The sequence below is a fragment of the Gossypium arboreum genome, chromosome 4 (genome assembly GCF_025698485.1).
Source record: "Gossypium arboreum isolate Shixiya-1 chromosome 4, ASM2569848v2, whole genome shotgun sequence".
Classification (NCBI taxonomy): Eukaryota; Viridiplantae; Streptophyta; class Magnoliopsida; order Malvales; family Malvaceae; genus Gossypium; species Gossypium arboreum.
This window is the reverse complement of record NC_069073.1, coordinates 62,247,501-62,268,078: the sequence shown is the minus strand read 5'-3', so window position 1 is coordinate 62,268,078 and position 20,578 is coordinate 62,247,501. Positions and strand designations below refer to the sequence as shown.

Genomic DNA, 20,578 nt, shown 5'->3' with positions numbered 1-20,578 from the left:
TAAACAATTTTTTTGTTATAATTTTATAAAATGCATATTTTTTATAATATGCAATAACTTTTTACCATTCAATTACTAAATAACTTTTTCAGGCACTGCTTATAATTAAAACGAAATACTAAAGGTTTTAGACGTGTAATATGTTTGAATTTGATATTTTAAATATCATTGTAGCTTTGTTATAAATAGTTATGAAAGAATTACAATATATAAAATCAAGTGTTAAAATAAATATCATAAAAAGTTAGTTCTGTTAAAGAGTTAATCAAGTCGTAATACATGTCAGTTCAATCAACTTTTGAAGAGTATTAAAATCCAGTTGGGCATGGCTATTGAACCAACCCGCCATTTGAACGCCCCCTAGCTATCCAAGAAATCCCCCTTTCCATCAAATTTATGTGATGAAAAATAAAACTACAGGTTGAGAGCTTCATTGCTTTCAAAACTATTAATAATGCACAAGTGGAGCTTTTCATATACAATGCCCTAATCAATGGATAAAAAGAAAGGAACCCAAATAAAGTTGAAGAGAAACAAAAACTCGTATGGAATACACAGTGCGCCCCCAAACCCCACCCCAGCCCACCCCGATTGCAATACACAAGAACATTCTCTAGACACTACTCTTCCAAACCAATTCTAGCTGAATTCGAATTATTAAACCCCATCAACAATTGTTCCTGGTTCACTTCAAGCTTACCTTGTTTCTCTTATGTCGATTCTGAAACAACGGGGTCCACTCCATTGGATTTCTTTAATTTGGCAACAAGAACCCACATGTTTGCAAGTTCATTTTCAAGATAAGCTTCTCTTTGCTTAGATTCTTCAACTTTTCTTTGAAGTTCAGCCTCTCTGTGATCCCTCTCTATCAGAGCAGCTTCATATGAAAGCTCCCTCTCTTTACTCATAGCCAGTTCCTTCTTTAGATCCGAGGGTGATCCAAGTTGGTCATGTCGTTTGGTCAGACTCTCTCTTCGGCTGTTCCGTAGAGTACTTGTTCGACGTTGTGTCGGAGAATTCTTTGCTGCTGCCAGTTCTGCAGTTAGTCTCTCATTATGATTCATTAGTTTAGTAACTTCCTCCGACAATGCCTTAAGCTCCACAGCAGCAGCTGAGGCTAGCCCTTTGGCATATGAACTCTCCTCTGCTAGTTTCTGGTTCCGCAGTTCTAATTGTTCTTTTGACTCGGTTAGTTCAACAACTTTCTGCTTCAGTTCTTCAATCTCAGCCACCTGATAGAGTAAAACCAGGAATTAGATCTAAAATTGACATTCATATAAGTGAAATCATTAAAAGTACTAATGTTGTGTAAAGCTAAACATTTGTACTAATATCACTGTAATGTATCAACTGGGAAAAAAACAGTAAGGCAATACATGGTTTGATATAAACTTGTATGTTTGAGATAGCCGGCTTTATCCCAAAAGACATATACGAGACTTTGATTTCGATAACCATATTTAACTAGCTAATCTAAGATAGAGAAGCATTATCTCCTAAGTACTCTGCATTTCAAGTGTTGCATGAAGAATAGGACAAGGGTGTTCTGTTACGGTGAGAACTACAAATTTAGAAAAATAAGTAGTTTATTTACTTTTCACGATGGAGTACCCTGTAAAATGAAAAAAAAAAAAAATTCTACCAAGAATCAAATTGCTGCCATAAATATAAAGTCGTAGCACATTTCCAAATGAGCTACGAGATTATCTTTGGTTTTCGTTTTGGTTACTCGAGAAAATATAATCTAAGAAATTAATATATAGAAATATTGCTATTACTGAATGGGGGTAAAGCATTGCAAAAAGTGTGGTATAAAATTGCATGACTTGGCCATTAAAAAACAATGCACACGAGTAAGGTAACATACAAGCAATGAAGGTATCGAGTTTTTAGAAATTAGAAGCACCTGTGCTAAAAGCAAATCTTCATCACTATCTTTTGATGCCGCAGCTTCGTTGTACATCTGCAGACCTTTCATTCCTCCAAATTGTTGAGAATTAGGGGCTATAGGACTGACATTTTGTGATTCTAGTGCATCAGAGAGCTGCTGCTTTAAGGAGGCAACAGTTTCTTGCAATCCTTCACATTCACAAATCTGAAAAAAAAAGAATCAAGTCAGAACAGGCTCTCAGAGGAGGAAACTTAAAAGGCATGTGAATTGGACAAATATATTTATACATATGCTGCATAGGTATATCTACCTTCAGGTTCAGCTGCTCTTGGATTATTCGATTGTCTGCAGCTTTAACCTGGAAACAGTAATTTATGATAGAATGCTCACTAAGAGAAAATCAGAAAAATCAAAGGGACAACTGACAAAAGGCTGGGAAAGTTTTTATGCATATTATTTCCTTTTTAGAACGTCACTCTAATTCAAATTTATGACTCCTGTATGTTGAGAATCTTTGATTTATTTGACAGCATTGAATAACTAATCTTTAGGGATTATAGTTGATTTTTAGAGATTCTAATTAAAGATATTCTTTCCTTACATGATTCAATGCTTCATGTATATATCTCTGTACATATTTCTAAGAAACACATAGTTTTGAGTGAGTTTTTCTTCAATATATTAGAGTATTCATCTCTAATTTCATCATGGTATCAGATTTTTTATCCAATTTTTTGGGATAATTTTTTTTTATTTTCAAAGTTTGTTTCAAAAACCCTAGAAACACTAAATTGGTACTTTGCACCCTAGCCTTAATTTTTTCTCACTGCCCCTACCATTGGAGTCGGCATCCACTCGCTGGCGAAACCCCGAAATCCGGTGACCAATGCATGGGCCTCACGCGCCGTCACAAGCTACTACATCTGTGTTTCACGTGCCGCGCGTGGCCTGCCACCGTGTTTTTTCGGACGTTGTCACATTACTCTTTGCTCCCTTCCAGTCATTCTTCTCTGATTGGTTGTGTATTTTGGCTACGCTTTTTTTGTGTGGGATCTCTTTTGTGTTTTTTTGGGTGGTTTTTGTTATAATTTTCCAAGAAGATTTTTTGTAGGATATTAGTTGTTTTCTTCAGCATTATGTCAAAGGACAAGAAGCTCGTGATTCCAATTGATAATCCCTCGTTCCAAATTAGTCCTGTGACGCTTGATGGACATAATTACCTTGTTTGGTCAAGGTCCTGCTTGTTTTTCAAGGCTCATGGCTTGTAGGGATACATCACCGGTACCACGTTGAAACCTGAACTCACTTATTCAACTTTTTAGTCAGTGGGATTCAACGAACTCTCTTGTTATGGCATGGCTTATCAACTCTATGCAACTCCATATTTCCAAAACTTATTTGTTGCTTGATACTGCAGAAAAGATTTGGAATGCTGCTGCTCTCACCTACTCTTGTATTGGGAATAATGTGTAAATTTTTTAGATTTGTAATAAGGTCCATGGTACAAAACAAGAGAAGCTAACAATTTCTCAATGTTTTGCCAAATTAATTGGCTTGTGGTAGGAACTTGATTATTATCAAGATTTCCAAGCAACTTGTACCAGTGATGCCAAAAACTTTCAGAAGATGGTGGCGAAGGTGCACATTTTTTATTTCTTGGCTGGTTTGCATACCGAGTATGATCAAATTCAGGTTCAAGTTCTTGGCAAAACTCCATTCTCTTCTCTCCATGAGGCATACTCTTATGTACAACAGGAGGATAGTCATCGTGTTGTTATGCTCCGTAATCCACCTAATGAGAAAGTTGGGTCTCATTGCTAACCAAGATGGTCTATCAGGTAGTAAGTCTGACAAGGATCACTTAACGTGTGACTATTGTGGTAAGCCTCGACATACTAAAGATTCGTACTGGAAGTTACATGATCGCCCCGCTTGAGGTCGTGGTGGAAAGCGAGGAGGTAATTCTCGATCTCAGGCAAATTTGCCAGACTCTGTGACAACAGAGGACAAGTCCACTTCTACTGGGAGTTTTACCTCAGACAAGATTTAACATCTCCAACGTCTCTTATCTCAATTGGATTTTACCTCGGGTGCTAAGTCTAATCATGTAAAATCAGGTACTGTTTTAAATGCTCCATCTACTTCTAAATCTTGGATTATTGATTTCGTTGTAAATAGACATATGACAGGATCAAACAAAAGTTTAACTATACTATTTGTCCATCTAAAGATAGTGTGCGAATAGTCGATGGCTTCCTTACCTCCGTCTCTAGAATAGGTTCAGTTGCTTGTACTTCCAATATCACTTTACCCTCTGTCCTCCATGTCCCTAAATTCCTGCTTAACTTTTTATCTGTTAATACTATCACTAAAGCCTTAAATTGTAAACTTGAATTCTATCTTGGTCATTGTGACTTTTAGGACCTCCAAACAGGGAAGACGATTGAAAGTGGTAGATTGTGTGATAGCTTATATCTTCTGGATCAATTGTCCAGTATGTCTCAATCCTTATTTGTAGAGAATAAAGATATCAACCAGGAGATAATTTAGTGGCATAGGCGGTTAGGACATCCATCATTTACTGTCCTTGCCAAGATGTTTTCTACCTTGTTTTCAAGAACTCAGTTGGATTCTTTAGTTTGCGATGCATGTGAGTTTGCTAAGCATACAAAAAAACAGTTATCCTTTACGTAATAATAGAAGTATTGTTCCTTTTAAGATTATTCATTCGGATTTTTGGGGTCCTACTCATCTTATTTCTTTATCTGGTAATTGTTGGTTTGTTACATTTATTGATTGTTGCACTCGGATGACATGGGTTTTTTATTGAAGTCCAAAAGTGATGTTTTCTCATGTTTCCGTTCTTTCCATAAATTGATTACTACTAAATTTGATGCTAAGGTTAAGATTTTGCGAATTGATAATGGAACCGAGTATAACTTTAATAATTATTTACAATCATATGGGATTCTGCATCAGACTAGTTGTCCTGGTACAAATGCTCAGAATGGTTTTGTCAAAAAGAAAAATCTAACATCTTTTGGAGGTTGTTAGATCACTTATGTTCATTATGAACCTCCCAAAGCCTTAATGGGGGTATGCGATTTCGGTTGTTACTTATCTCATTAATCAGATGCCTCTTCGAGTCCTTGCTTTTAAAAGTCCCATAGAAATCTTACAGGGTAAAACGGATCACCTGGTTTCACCAAAGGTCTTTGGTTATGTTTGCTTCGTCCATCTTCAACATGGGAGCAAACTGGATCCTCGAGCAATCAAATGTGTTTTCATTGGATACTCTCTCACATAGAAGGGTTACAAATGTTATCATCCGCCATCTAGAAAGTATTATGTAAGTATGGATGTAAAAATTCGTGAGGATGAACCATATTTTTCTTCATCACAACCATCATAAACTAGAAAAGGCAAGAAAGAAGATGTCATCATACAATCATACAATCTACTCTATGCCTTGACTCTTAACTGTCAGGTGAGTCTTCTTTACTTGAATTTGCTACTGATTTAGAATTACCAATAGTCCAACGAAAAGGTGTTAGAACTTGCACTTTACATCTTATCTCTGACTCTGTCTCTTATGATTCATTATCCCCATCCTATAGAGCTTTTGCTTTATCCTTATTATCTATGTCTGTTCCACAGGATTGGAGAGAAACTATCACTGAACCAAAATGGAAGAAGGCTATGATTGAAGAAATGCGGGCTTTAACAAAAAAAATGAGACATGGGAACTGGTAAACCCTCCTGAGGGGCAGAAAATGGTTAGCTGCAAATGGGTGTTTACTATCAAGTATAACGCAGATGGTTTAATTGAAAGACTCAAAGCTAGATTAGTAGCAAAAGGATTCACTCGAACATATGGAGTGGATTATCAAGAAACATTTGCTCCGGGTGTTAAATTGAACACGATTAGGATCCTTTTATCATGTGCAACAAATCTCGATTGCGACTTACAGCAATTTGATGTAAAATGTGCCTTCTTACAAGAAAAAAATTATATGAAAGTTCCTCCAAGATTCGAGGATAAAGATACCAAGGGAAGGTGAGTAGACTGAAAAAGGCTTTATATGGACTAAAGTAATCTCCCAGAACCTGGTTTGACAAATTTAGTAAGGTCATGGTATCGTTTGGCTATCGACAAAGTAATGTTGATCATACCCTCTTTATAAAACATCACAAGGGTAAAATTACTCACCTTATAGTTTATGTTGATGACATAATTATGACAGTAGATGACAGGGAAGAAATGGCCCGGTTTGAGAAACAATTGGCTCAGGAATTCGAAATCGAAAACTTGGGAAAGTTACAATATTTCCTCGGAATAGAAATGGCCAGACCGAAAGATTGAATCTTTATTTCCCAAAAAAAGCATGTCTTAGATCATCTAACAGAGATTGCCATGTTGGGTTGCAAACCAGCAGAATCACCTATTGAGAGTGTTTGTGAGCTTTTACGGTTGTGAAAGGTATTGGAAGAGCTAAAGTTGTTGAACGAAAATGGATCAACCTTATACTATGACAACAAAGCGGCCATTAGCATAGTTCAAAATCCAGTGCAACACGATAGGGCCAAGCACATTGGAATAGATCACCCTTTTATCAAAGAAAAAGTAGCCAGTGGTGTCTTAAATCTATCTTATCTAGCATTCGAAAATCAATTGGCTGATATTTTTACTAAAGGGCTCAACTGTAAGACTTATCATAATCTTCTTTGCAAGTTGGGCATGCGAGACATCTATGCACCAACTTGAGGGAGAGTGTTGAGAATTTTGATTTATTTGTGAGCATTGAATAGCTAATCTTTAGGGATTATAGCTGATTTTTAGAGATTCTAATTAGAGATATTTTTTCCTTGCATGATTCAATGCTTCATGTATATATATTTGTACATATTTCTAAGAAAAACATAATTTTGAGTGAGTTTTTCCTCAATATATTAGAGTATTCATCTCTAATTTCATCACGTATGTAGGAATTTGAGGTAATGGGCCATGCCCTCAATTCTGGTTACTAGAATGGCATCATATAACCTGATTTACTTGGGTACGTAAATTGCCCTTAGTAATACATGGAACAATATACACAGAAAATCAATTACCTCAAGTTCAAAAGATTTCTCATTTAATTGCGACACCAATTCAGCAACAGACTGTAGCATTCAAAGAAAAAAAAAACGCGTAAGATGGAGTCGCAGGATGGAGTTGCAGGAGAGACAAATGGTGTAGAGAACCAGTAAGAAAAGCTGAACTTACTTGAGATATTTCTGATTTCTCCATCTTGTTGGGTGAAACCAAGATGGATTCAGCAATTTGCTTTTCTAACGAAGCAATTTGTTCATTCTTCCCCCTTATTTCATCACTCAACTTTTTCATCTCAACCTTAAATACAGAATAGACAACATAATTCAGCATTAGTTAGAGTATAAAGCAAATAACATGAATGAGACAATATTTACTTGAATCTGTTGCTCATTCTGGGGGTTTCTCATAGCCTCCTCAGACAAATGCTTTAAGGCACTTGAATGAAGTGCTACCTCTCCAGACAAAATCTTCTGCTGCTCCCTTAGTAGATCTATCTGATCAATTGTTTTTAAGCTAGTCTGGAACAAATAAGGCATTAAAATTTACTTGCTGAACTATGAACAGTACACTCCTCAAATTAAAAATTAACTGAATGAATAAGGCACAGAGAGTTTGAAAATTAACAGTGCTTAGATAACATTCCTAAAAATTGAGAGTATGCCATAAGACATTTGAATTGTTTAATGAAGTTGGAGCATGAAAGAGATCAATTAAAAACTAGTACACTTCATGAAATTATGCAGAACAGAAAAGAAAGAGAAAGGACATTTGCATAAAAAATTATAAAGGTAAGGAAAAAACACTTGCATACCAAAGGTGTCTCTTGTCCAAGGAAATTGTCTTCCGGAGCTTCTCTATCATGTCTAGCATCTGATAGAAGATCCATGGGTGGAGAACTTCCTGTAACTATGGATTGGGAAAGCCTAGACTCCGCATGGAAGTTACTGCTTCCTGCTTGAGGAGTAGAAGGTGTACTATTAGATTTAATTCCACTTGACTTATCGCTGGCACTCGTCAATATCCCTGTACCAGTATCTCGTTTCTGGACAAGAATCATAAAATAATATGAGCTACTAAGGAGGAATAAGATTTAACCATAGTTGACTAAAATCTATTAATGTAACTGACACCAACTAGCTTGGTGTCTATGTTTGCATTGGCTGATTTATTAGCCAGTTTAGAAATAAAAGAAACTGCATTTGCTACATAGCATCTAGACTAAGTTTCTTCTAGCTATTTTCTTCCAATGCAATATTATAGGTGGTTATCAATTTTGATATTTTAGGATTCAGAGAAAGATATAGTAGTTGCCAGATTTTTAACTGGTAATTCTTGGATAGATTAATCTTACAAACTCCACAATAGAGAAGTGCAAAGCAATTATCTTTACAATGCAATATATAAACTTTGATGAGGAAAAAGAAAATGCAGCACAGAAATAAGAATTTGGTTGTCAAATTTGGGGGTTTTTTTATTTTTGTTGGGCTACCATTTTGTGGAAGTTCGTTCATAACTGCTAATTAATAAAACATTTTATGGCTTTCAGAAAAAAAAAAAAAAGCAGTTGAGCTATTTTATAATCTTCATAAGTATACAATCCTAAGCAATCACTTCTTGACAACTATTGCATTTAGTAAGTCTCCTATGATAATGAACCGCAAGCCAACAGGTACCATTACAAAAGTAAGACTCTTTCAGATTATTTGTTTTGGTGTGCTGAATAGCTGAAACAAATGTGAGATCAGATGGAGAAAGAATATTCATCAACTAATCTATCATATCTGCTTTATCAAGACCAACCCCAAAAGAAGTATTCTTGAAGAAAAATAATAAACATAGACTATAAGGGAACATAGGGAGCTAAAAGTATAGAATAAACATACTCGGAGCTTAAGCCAGTTCAGCAAACCGTGCTTCCGGGTTTTCTTCTCCTCTTTAACTGTATCTTCTCCAGCATTCTCTTCGAGGGAAACATACAACTCAACATTCTCCTCATCCAGGATCAAGTCCCGCCTTCTATGTGGTAGATATGCAAGCTAGGCATGGACACAAGTAACTATAATTAAAGACAATCAAATTAAACAAAATGGAAGCCTTAGCGTGTAAAAACAACTCCAGGCATGTAGTATAACATAACAGCAAGTATCTGAAGTAATAGATCAACCATGATACCTCTTCTTCTCCAAATGAATGTCTCCTCCTTAGACCAGGGCGCTGGGGAAATCTTGATGATTGTGAAGCTTTTGTGGAGACAAGAATCAATTTTGTCAATCGTTGTATTCTGCTCAATAAAGCCGCTTTCGCTTCTTCTTCTTGCTCCAACCTTGATTGCAACTTGACTTGACCATCTTCCAGCTTTAAAGATAAAAATAAAGGAATTGTCAAAGACAAGAGGTGATTCATCTCTCTTTTCACCTTTGAGATAAAATTAGCAACTATAATTCAAAACTATTCACATCAACTATATTTATCCTGATACCAAGTGATTAAACTGAGACATGAAAATGACGAATAAAACCATAAAAAATACTTCAAGTAAAAAGGCAATACAAGGGAGAAGGGAAATAAATTCAACATGATACCAAGGATATCCTTACACCGTACACTGCTTATGCCAAGAATATGAAATGTACACTGCTTTTGAGTTGAAATCTAATCTAAACCAATCTAAACTAACATGTCAGGATACCAAAAGATAGCATAATTGAGGGATTTGTTAGAGATGATTCTGTCTTAAGTTTACTTTCCCCTAAAATTCCTCATCAGCGTCCAATCTCAAATCTTCAACATGGAGTGCAGTATATAGGAAGGTTGGCAATGAAAAAGAAATTTTCTGTTCTTTAGGATATTATTATTTTCTCTTTCTACCACAAGCACCTAGAACTAGTATGTTCTTCCCCCCATGTCTCTACTCTAAGGTCACCAAAAGGTTCAAGAACCATGGAGGCTGTGTTAATAAAATAACCACAAATTGACAACCAAGGAAGAAGTTCAAAATGTCTGGCAACAAGGTTTTTTTTATAGAAATCATAGGAAAGCCTGCTGAAGATAAACCTTGCAGTGAGAGAGCCTTCTTTAATTTACTCTACCCATACATTTTGAGGAAATTCAGGCAATTTGGTTAAGTAATTTCTACACTTAAGTGAAAAGAGTTTACACTGTCTATCAACACTATGCATGAAGAATGGGATCCAGCTAATGGGTATGGGTCAAACTACTTTTTGTATCATTGGAACTGCTTACAAGGGTTACTATAAATCAGCTAGATCAAAAAGATGGATCATTGAGCAAAAAGGTTACTCGGTAGGAAATCCTATCCACATGAATGGTAGTCTACTTGTAAGTAGAATGGTCAATGGCTGTTTAGCATTGGATAATATTTTGCTAGACAGAATAATCCACACTGATGAGCAGCTAGATCAAAAAGATGGATCATTGACCAAAAGGTTACTCGTAGAAAATCCTATTCACATGAATGGGTATGGGTCAAACTACTTTTTGTATCATTGGAACTGCTTAAAAGGACTACCATAAATCAGCTAGATCAAAAAGATGGATCATTGAGCAAAAGGCTACCCGGTAGAAAATCCTATCCACATGAATGGTAGTCTGCTTGGAAGTAGAATGGTCAATGGTTGCCAAGCATTGGATAATATTTTGCCAGACAGAATCATCGACATTGACGAACAGCTAGATCAAAAAGATGGATCATTGAGCATAAGGCTCCTTGGTAGAAAATCCTATCCACGTGAATGGGTATGGGTCAAACTACATTTTGTACCATTGGAACTGCTTAAAAGGGTTTCCATAAATCAGCTAGACCAAAAAGATGGATCATTGAGCAAAAGGTTACTCAGTAGAAAATCCTATCCACATGACTGGTAGTCTAGTTGGAAGTAGAATGGTCAATGGCAGTTTAAGCATTAGATAATATTTTGCTAGACAGAATCATCCACATTGATGAGTAGCAGAAACTGTATTATCATAGACTAATAACCCACATACCGCACCCCCAAAACATACATACACAAAATAAGTATACAGAATCAGTTAAGCGAGGACACAAGTACAACCAAAACATGTTTAAATATTAAGCACATGCTACCACAAGGAGTCAGCATTTTTGTACTACTGCCTACCTCTCTATTAGCTTAAATCACCTAGTTAGAAAGATGATAAACATATCATGGTCTATAAATGAAAAGGTAGCAATATTTCCCCATAGACTAGATTGACAATTAGATCAAAATACAATTAAACATTAAAAACTTCAGCTATTGTAGTCAAAGCAGCACAAATGTACCTTCTGCTTTAAGAGTACAATGTCATCTTCACCAATATCTTTTAGTTGAGGAATTGATACAATGCCCCGCTTCAATTGTTCTAACTCTTCCTTCAAGGAGCGTATCTCATTTTGGTATTTTTTGATAAGTGATTTCTCATCAATAATCTGCATTTTGACAAAGTAAATAACAAAACTGAAAAAGTTAATATTCAAATAAATGTATTTGCACAGGTGAATGTGTGCACAAACGTACATTTGTGTCTAGCACATGATACAATACATACACCTATAGCATAAAGACACACCTGCGCAAGCAATACACATGCTAGTATATTCAGTAAGTTTGCAAATACAAAAACCATACCTTGTTTTGTGCAGCTTGGATTTCAATGTGCTTAGCACGGTGAGCGAACTTCAGTGTATTGTGTGTCTCTTCTGTGTTACTTGATGAAGGGGTGACAGTGCAAATGAGCTGAAATTTTAGACACAAGAAAATTAATAAAACCAAGATCTATAAGCAAGTATTACCTTTTTAGAGAAGAGAATGACACTACATGTTTCTATTATCTTTTTGTTGACCTAGACATATGACATGTTTTTCAAGAAAGATAACCAATTATGCTTACAGATACACGCCCATGACCACTTAAGGAAGACTGAAGCAGCCTAGTCAGCTTAGAATCCCTATATGGTATATGAGTGGCTCTCCCATCAGTCAATTTAGATATAACCTACAAAATGAAGTCATATGCTCAGCAAGGTTTATCCCATAGAAATATATTGATAATTGTCAGATTACAGTTTACTAATTAAGGAATATTTAAGTGTATCAGATAGGATTCTGTAAATATTTTACTGATTACTATCCCTAACTTTAAGGCTGTTTTTTTAGACAGCATCCCTAGAGTTAGTCTGTTTCCTAGTATAGAGTTTCCTAAGTTAGGCTTACTATGTGTATAAATATTTATGTAATGTCTTATGAATAAAATGGAATAGAAAAAGCCTGTTCTTAACAATAATACTATTGAAAAATGCGCATAGGACCAGAAAAAATTGTTATTTTCAATGAAGATCACATGAACACCAAAATAATTATTTATTTAGAGAGTGAGAATAAGTTATGAAACTATTAGATACATATGTTTACGTCATTAGATTTCAAAACACAGTAAGTGTCAGCAATTATAAGAACAAATTACTATCATATGCTCTAAAATATCTTATGCAATTAACATACCTCAAAATGTTAAAGAATACACCTTAAAGCCACCCTTATCCAAGTAAAAATTCAGAACTGTATAACAGTCAAAATATACTTAGCCCAGTCATGTAGCATTTTCTCTTAGTATTTTCTTTACTGGTCATAAAATACCAGAAAACAAAATGAAGTGCACTTGACAGTAGATACAGAAGCATGAGTTTATCTGTGTATTAGGTTGAAATATCTGATTACTACAGACTTGTCTTAACAATGTAAGAAACTAATATCTCAGCAAGCACATCTTTGAAGAAGAAAATTAAGATCGTGAAACACATTATACTAAATTCAATCAATAGTTACACTGATAAATTAGGAAAACTTTTGGTGTCTCCCTTTCAATTTCAACAATATTTTACAGAAGTGAGAATAAATATCAAATAGGAAGTTGGCTTAATGCTATGCTAGTCGGCTATAGTTATTCGCTGCAAGCACTTGTTAAAGTTACCATAGAATTTAAATCAAGTAACCAAGTATATACCCAGACATAGTGCACTCACACACACCAGAAATAGACTATATAAGAACTGATGACTTAGAGATTAAAGAGAAAGAACTTAATTGCAGACCAGAACAGAAATGGCAAATTTTGACTCACAGTTCCTAGTGTTAGCAAGCTTTTATTGATATAAGATCCCTCTTTTCGTCTAATGCCAGTTGTTTCAGCCTTTGAGCTCTCAGAACCAGCCAGATCAATGAGGTTCTGCATGTATATGTAAAACATGAAAATATGGAAAACTTGAAATATAAAGTATTAGCCCCTCAAAAAACAGGAAAGACAATAAACATATATAAATCACATACCAAATAAAAATAAGAAAAAGAACTAAAAACATAAATAACCAAAAAAAAACCTAAAACTAGTCCAAGACAGACTGTAGAATTTACCAGCTGTGAGAGATTTACTGCTTCACCTTCATTATTTTCACCACATGAACTGCTCTCTATTGTCTGGAGATAAGTTGGTCACAGGAAATAATCAGATGTGGCAGTGAAATTGGGAACATGTAGAGATGACCATCAACTAATCAAATGAACCATCCAAAACCAGAACAATGGCAAACGTGAATACATATTTAACATGTAACAGAAAATCCACATGTCAAAACAGGGAACCAACATTATTCTTGCAAATTCTTGGATATAAAGATTGCAGTTAATACCACTTAAAATAGTATCAGCAAACATATTTTTATCTTAATGTGGTAAAACTAAAAATAAGTGTACTGGAGACTTCTAAAAGATGCGGGGTAATAGAACGTATACCAGTGTAAATATTGTATGGCTCCTGCTGCTGAGTAAATTGAAGTTTGTTGATCCAACATGTCTGTGTTCTGTTTTAAAAGAGTGAAATCCATTCACACAATATGAAAAAATTTCATTACTGCTAGCAGGAAATTGACTCTAGCTCAAATAAGGAACATTGACAAGGCATGCAATGAAGAGAGCATCCACACAGAAACACACATCTAATTGTCTCCAAACTATTTAGTCATTTTATCCAACTGAAAAATAGATTATAGTGTCAGTTTTGATAACATAATGATCTGAAGCTTGGTTTTGTAGAAGCTCTCTACAAAATCTTCCAATTCAATTTTGGGCAACTTGTCTCTGAAATCTGGATATTGAAAGTCAAGTCAACATGCTTTACCTTCCCCAGCCGCTATAAGAGAGAGGGCATGAGCAGGGGATAGTACAACTTCTTCCTTTACTCCTTCAACAAAGGTTCCCTACAGCCATAAACCAAGCAAACAATAAAACACACTTCCAAACAAACAAGAAACACAAGGCATACCAATGATAAAAACTAAGTTGCATATACCCAATCACTGAAAAATATTTTGGCTTATGTGATTATTTAGGAAGCCAAAATAAATGTTTAATTTTTTAGGTAACATTATCTCAAAAATTTTGTTCAAGTTAAACTACTATACTGATGAGGGTTAAAGATAACTGCTCACCATTTTCTTTTGGAGTAGCATTTAACTTTACCTAGTTACTAGGTATGAGGCCTAATCTAGTCCATATATATTACCTGTGAACCATCAAGTGAGAGATTTAATAAGTGAGAAGCAAGTACCTGAGCATCTTCTCTAATTCTCAAATTTTGTCCAGCTGGATTTAATAAGTCATTAACAACCTAAAATTGAAAAAAAAAAAAAAAAAACAACCTTGAAGAGCAGTGATAACATATAAGAGCAAATGCATATTTGAAGGTAGTTTAACTAAGTTTTCTAATGAGAAAAAGGTTGCCAAGCTAGACAGAAAACAAACTAATAAAAGAAAGAAAGCTCACTTCATTATAGATCTCCAGGTATGAAACACGGAGAAGAAACTCCCGATTTGGTGTCTAAAGCATAAGGAGCTCATTAGTATCCATAAAAAGTAGAAAAATAGAAACTACATAAGTCAACATCTCATGTGAGTACCTCCTGAATAATGCTAAAAGCATCTTTTACCGCCAATGGTATGATTCCAGGGGACCTCTGATCACCCTGCCATTTCAGCAATTAAGAACATATTAGCATGCTATTTGTATTTTAAAATATAAAACATAGATTATACGGAACACAAATTCCAGACCAAAGCATACCATCTATTATAATGGTGCATGTAGAAATTGCACAATTTTTGTTTAAAAGAATCCGTGCTTGAAGTTTTAAAGATTTTGCATATACTCCACAAAAAAAACATGATTATTTGGTTTAGAGTTTCCATTTGCAATTATATTTGACAGATATGATGATGAATGGTAATAAACCATACACCTTAATATCACGTAATTACTGTCCTTGCTAAAAGCAGTATATGTTATATATAGGCACTAAAAGCCAACATACAATGTTTTTGATTATATAGTTTAGAACATACTAGAGGAACACACTTCTCCAAAGATGGAATTTGCAAAGATAGAAATAAAGTAGCTAGACTCAAATGTGAAGGAAATCAAATTTATAAAAGAAGAGCAGGAAATTGTTGCTTTAGTTCAAAAATACAGCTACTTAAGCTTGTCACAAGTGGAAAATGCAAAAATTAAATAGATTTGACTTAAAGAATGATTTTGACACTTGCTGCACTAGTTTAACTTAAATAACAAGTACATTTCTCTAAAAATGGAATTTGGAAAGCTAGAAATAAGTAATACCTAGGCACAAATGTGGAAGCAAATTAACAGGACATTGGTAAAAATCGAGATACTGTTGCTTTAGTTAAAAAATTAATGCTACTTCTGAGCTTTAGATATAGAATTAAATAGATTTTGTTTAAAGAGCAAATAATTCCAATCCTTGTTGCACTTACTTATAAGGTTAAAAAACCAACACAATCCCTTCTAGCTCCTATATAAACAAACAATCATTAATCCTATTCCCTACATCCCAATCTGACAAGCTTAGAGTAGTCAATAAACCAATTATTCATTAATGTATAATAGCAAAAGAATCAAACATTTGGTCTCTATATAATGCAAATTAAATGACAGCTTTAGATGAAATTAAAATAGGAGACACCACCGTACAGTGTAGAACATACAAAGATAAGGAAAAGAAGTAGCAAATTATTTCTTACATGCATTGTATGAGTCTTCCCGCTACTTGTCACGCCATAAGCAAAAATGGTGCCTGTGGACAGAATTTAACACTTTAAGGTAGAGGAACGAGCTTTTGAGGAGATACAAATTAAATGCCTAGCATTCAATATCAACCCACAATTTCTGATGCAAAACTGTGAGTACTTCTTCAGAGAAGGCAAGGTAGATTCTCGCCTGAAACAATAGTTACCAAGGAAGCTTAGGATACCTCAGTAACAAATCTATTGGTTCCAGAAATCTAAACTGAGTGTTCCTAGATTAAAATAGTCTTCCTACAGAGTGATTATGAGGTAAGAGTCCTGAAAAGGACCAATTAACAATTAGATCTCAGTCCTGTGCTATGAACACTATAAAAAACAATCACTAACAAAGTCCATATCCAAAAGCACTCTGAAAACCTTTAGAACCTACTCAAAGTAACTTCTAAGCAAAATCACCAGATTCATTCCTCTTAGCAACAAGCCTTGGCAATATCCTTGAATTTCATTATATATCCTGTAAGAGCAACCAAACCTGACATAAAACAAACATTAGCAGATCCAAAGCCGGTAACAGCGTTGTCTAGTCCAACTATCATGGATAAGTACATTCATACATTCATAAATCCATCAGCCCATGTTGCATGAAAATAGCAAAACTATTTATCTCAAAGTAGCCTTAACATGTGTTTAATAGGTGGTCATGGACTAATCTCAATTCTTAGCTTTCTAAAGAAAGTAAAAACGACAAAAAAAAAAAAAAAAACAGAGGTACTGTTTATCGAATGGTGTAAGAGCCAAATTTAGCTACGAAGTGGGTTCTTCACATCATACCATTGATGCCTTCCATGGCACCACTGACAACATGCTGGGCAGCAACATCATAAACATGGCGTGTGGTAGTTGTTGGGCCAAACACTCGATCTAGAAGCATAAGAAACAATCAATTAAGTGAGATCCAGAAAGCTTAAGAATTTTGGACCATAAAAGAGATAAAGGCAAACTAGATAATATACACTATGCCAAATGCCTCTAATAAAAATGACAGAGAAAAGTAATTTTTTTTATTAAATTTATATAGAAAACAGATAACTGATACTTCTCAAAGTTCATCCAGTACCTAGTGCTATTTCACACAGACATAAAAAGCAAATCAGAACTTAAAAAGTTTCTGCACATAACAAAAAATGACAAACAGAAACATCATCAACAATTAAAAGGTCATTCACATATTAAACATGAGAAATGTTTCAAGAAGAAAACATAAGAATTAGAATCCTCAGAAGCTGCCTTAAAGGCTAAGGAACAAAAAGTTTTAAGGGTTACAAATATTGTGAAAGCGGATACCAATGTTTTGAAGATATGCTTTGAATATCTCCAGTTCTTTGGCACTGGAATGACCTCAATATATATTTATTCGAGATTTTTCATTAGTTGGAGTCTAAAAAACATAACTCCGAGTAAAATTAAAGGTATCTTCAATAGAGTGCATGAAAAACATGAAATTGAAAGAAAAAGATCACTTCACATAATATAAAACTAACCATATGCATAAGCTATGGATGGATTATGTTCATTTCTCACAATAGTCTCCCCATCTGCATACCAAGCAATCTCCTCACCAAGACGAATTTCCCTTGGACTACATCCACAAACGCCAATCAAAGCCTTCATCAAACAAATACATAGAACAAAATACCCAAAAAGCAAGGGAAAATAATAATATACCTGAGAGGACGAAACCGAACGGTGACAGTGACATTCTCCTTGGATCGGTCGGCATCCACATGCAAGTTCTCAGAGTAAAAACACTGTGGCTTGCTTCGAGCCGATGACGATGCCGGTGAGCTCTGGCAATCGATAGATGTTTCTGGAAAGTGTTTGGATGATGAAGTTGTTGAAGACGAAGGTGAATTTACAGCTTTTGAGTTGCTTGAACCTAATTTCTTCGATTTCGATCCTCTTCTCGAAGACATTTTCACCTCACCAAAAAATTCTCCGTTCTACACACTTAACAAAAAAAAAAAGCAACTCGAAATTAGAAAATATGAAATTCAAGCTAAAAAGGTAGAAATTAGTTTCGGAAATCGCTACATTGTGACAAAATCGACTTACAGTAGCAGAAATTTGAAGCAATTCCAAGGTTCTTGACTTTCCTAAAGTAATCAAACTGTTAATGAAAAAAAAAATCAACTTTCTCCGTCAATTTTGTAGACAAATTCAGTTGACTTTTACAACTCAGAAGAAGAAAAAAGGAAATCAACTTCCTTTTATATCCTCTATTTTCTCTATCATCCAACACAAAAACAGTACAATTGAAAAAAAAAAGTAAAAACGCAGGAAAGTTTTTAACAAAAAAACTAAAATCTATTTTTTCAACAAATATACAAAAAAAAAATCATCTCTCCAGTCCAAACAAAATGACAATAAGAAAACTTACCTTTGCAGAATCACAGAAGCATTGTCGATTAAAAAAAAACTATATAGAATCTATAGATCTAACAGTTAGGAGAAAACAGTTGAGAGAAAAAGAAAGATTACAAGTTTTTCTATATAGAGTAAAAGAAAAACATCATCACTCATCAGTAGAGGAGTAAAAGAAATAGAAAGAGAAATACGCCTTCTTTTTTCTTTAACTTTTCTTTAATTCGTCAATAATTTTAGTAGGAATATAGCTTTTTTGCTTGCCTTGGAAGCGATGCCACTCATCAAAGCCCCAATGGCAAACGGCAATTTTCAGTCCCCAATTTTTTAGAGGAAAAAGTAAATTAAAAATAAATAAATGGGTGGTGATGTGTAATTTTTGCTTTTTGCTTGATGATTGATGATTGAATTTATTTTATTTCCTTTCTTTCTTTTCTTATTTTAGCGCGAAATGAGTAATGAGTTTAGAAGACACGATCACGAGAGTCGCGTGAGAATGAGGCAAGTAAGAGAGGAGAGGTGGGACAAATGATGGGGCCCAGTTTTGCATTAGTACACGTGTCTGAACCTGCGAATTATTTTAGATTAGCATAAGATGAAATGAGACAAATTTTTGTTAAAAAGAAGAAAATGCCGTACTTCTGTTTTTCTTTTTCAATTTTGTAATAATAATAACCTATCATTTTCTCCCTAAAATAATATCCTTTTAATTAGTAAATTTAAAAGTCAACTCTTTCTGAGAACAAAAGTCAAAACTCTAAAACTAAATTAAATCATATTATGTTCGACACACAAAAGACCATTGGACTATTTTAGCACTCATTCCTCGAAATATATATTTTAAATTAAATATTTAATTCATTCCTTTTGGTATTATTTAATATTCTTTTCTTGAATGCAATTTTTAAATATTTGATAGAGATATTGATTTCTAATTAAATTAACTGAATCAAGTTTGGTAAAGCTTTCTCCAAGGTTTTATTTTTCCATTAAAAATGAACTCAATACCTCGAAAACCATTCATTATTAAAATAAAAAGCATGAACTTTCTTTTTTGTCTTAACATGTCCTCTTTCTTGTATTAATTTGTTAGATTTAGAAAACAAAAAATTGATAGATTGTTTGAAAATACTAACTCTTTGTTAGGTTCAGGGAGTAAGAATAGATTACAGTCCAAATTGGTGAGCCCATCACTAAATTAATGTTAGTTGGCTATAATGGCCTATTACAGCCTATGTTGAATAGGGTTCTATTCTAGGAAAAGGCTGTATAGTCATTCCCTTACTTCACCACTGAATAGGCATTTAACTCGGTGGAAAAGTGAGATTTTTTTTTCCCATTTTCAATTTTTGCCTTCACCTTTACTTGGGATGAAAATGTTGTAACTAGAACTATCATCGTTCTCCTCGGTCTTACTGATAACTTCCTTTCCTTCTTATCTCTACTAAGGGTATCGGTCCTCTTTTTTTAAAACGCTTCCCTTTTTTTTCTTTGGTTGTAGAGAAAACCTACTCAGTCGAATGAAGTCATCATCCCCCACTCTTTTTCTTTTTCTTTTTCTTTTCCTCAATCGATATTGTGGGAGCTTTATTCTTTTTCTTTTCCTCGGTTTCTCTATGTCTTGGTGACAGCTATTACCTTTTTTTATTTCTTTTTCTCAGGTATCAATCAGCTAAAAAAAGAAACTGTAAAAAATAAAATGTTGGTAATGGTAATATATCACAAAGAAAGGAGAAATAAAAATAAATAACACACAAATTTTTACATGGAAACCCTTTCGAAAAAAATCACTGGTAGAGGAGAAGAAAATCCACTATGTGGAATTCAAATGATTACAAGAGGAGTAGACTATGTCTCTATTTATAGGCTTGTAAAATCATATTCTAATAGTAGTAAGATTGTAACACCTTATTCTAATCAATATTAAATAGATGGAGTTTAATAAAGTTTAAAAAAACCTTATTCTAAAATAAAATAAAAGAAGTGTAGTTCTATATAGATCTTATTTTTATTTTATTTTACCACTGTATTTTATTTAAATAAGGATTCAGGTCACTT

General features: G+C 34.3%; 1 protein-coding gene across 5 annotated transcripts; it reads right to left on the bottom strand.

Annotated features, from left to right (window-relative positions):
- Positions 1-208: 208 nt before the first annotated feature.
- LOC108460447 (kinesin-like protein KIN-7K, chloroplastic) lies at positions 209-18,944 on the bottom strand. 5 transcript variants are annotated; one of them, XM_053027244.1, is made up of 25 exons: positions 18,785-18,942; positions 18,212-18,266; positions 17,825-18,106; positions 17,641-17,738; positions 16,931-17,020; positions 16,097-16,149; positions 14,959-15,024; positions 14,826-14,879; positions 14,610-14,669; positions 14,181-14,259; positions 13,796-13,863; positions 13,418-13,480; positions 13,128-13,232; positions 11,898-12,002; positions 11,636-11,743; positions 11,290-11,436; positions 9,159-9,341; positions 8,870-9,022; positions 7,798-8,028; positions 7,361-7,504; positions 7,158-7,283; positions 7,004-7,054; positions 2,202-2,249; positions 1,907-2,095; positions 209-1,232 (listed from the first exon to the last, which is right to left on the bottom strand). In XM_053027244.1, the coding sequence occupies exons 3-25, from the start codon at positions 18,070-18,072 to the stop codon at positions 711-713; spliced, it is 2,991 nt and encodes a 996-aa protein (XP_052883204.1). In that variant the 5' UTR covers positions 18,073-18,106; positions 18,212-18,266; positions 18,785-18,942; the 3' UTR covers positions 209-710. The 5 variants fall into 5 exon arrangements, with proteins under 5 accessions (XP_052883204.1, XP_017615428.1, XP_052883206.1 ...); XM_017759939.2 differs by lacking the exon at positions 18,785-18,942 and adding an exon at positions 18,537-18,776; XM_053027246.1 differs by lacking the exon at positions 18,212-18,266 and having other exon boundaries at positions 18,785-18,944.
- Positions 18,945-20,578: the final 1,634 nt, after the last annotated feature.

Coding starts and splice junctions, on each gene's coding strand:
- LOC108460447 (XM_053027246.1), bottom strand. CDS start 18,072: ATGTCTTCGAGAAGAGGATCGAAATCGAAGAAATTAGGTTCAAGCAAC. Junction 11,744..11,897: donor GTGGTCATGGGCGTGTATCT/GTAAGCATAATT, acceptor CTAAAATTTCAG/CTCATTTGCACTGTCACCCC. Junction 11,437..11,635: donor TCCAAGCTGCACAAAACAAG/GTATGGTTTTTG, acceptor GTCAAAATGCAG/ATTATTGATGAGAAATCACT.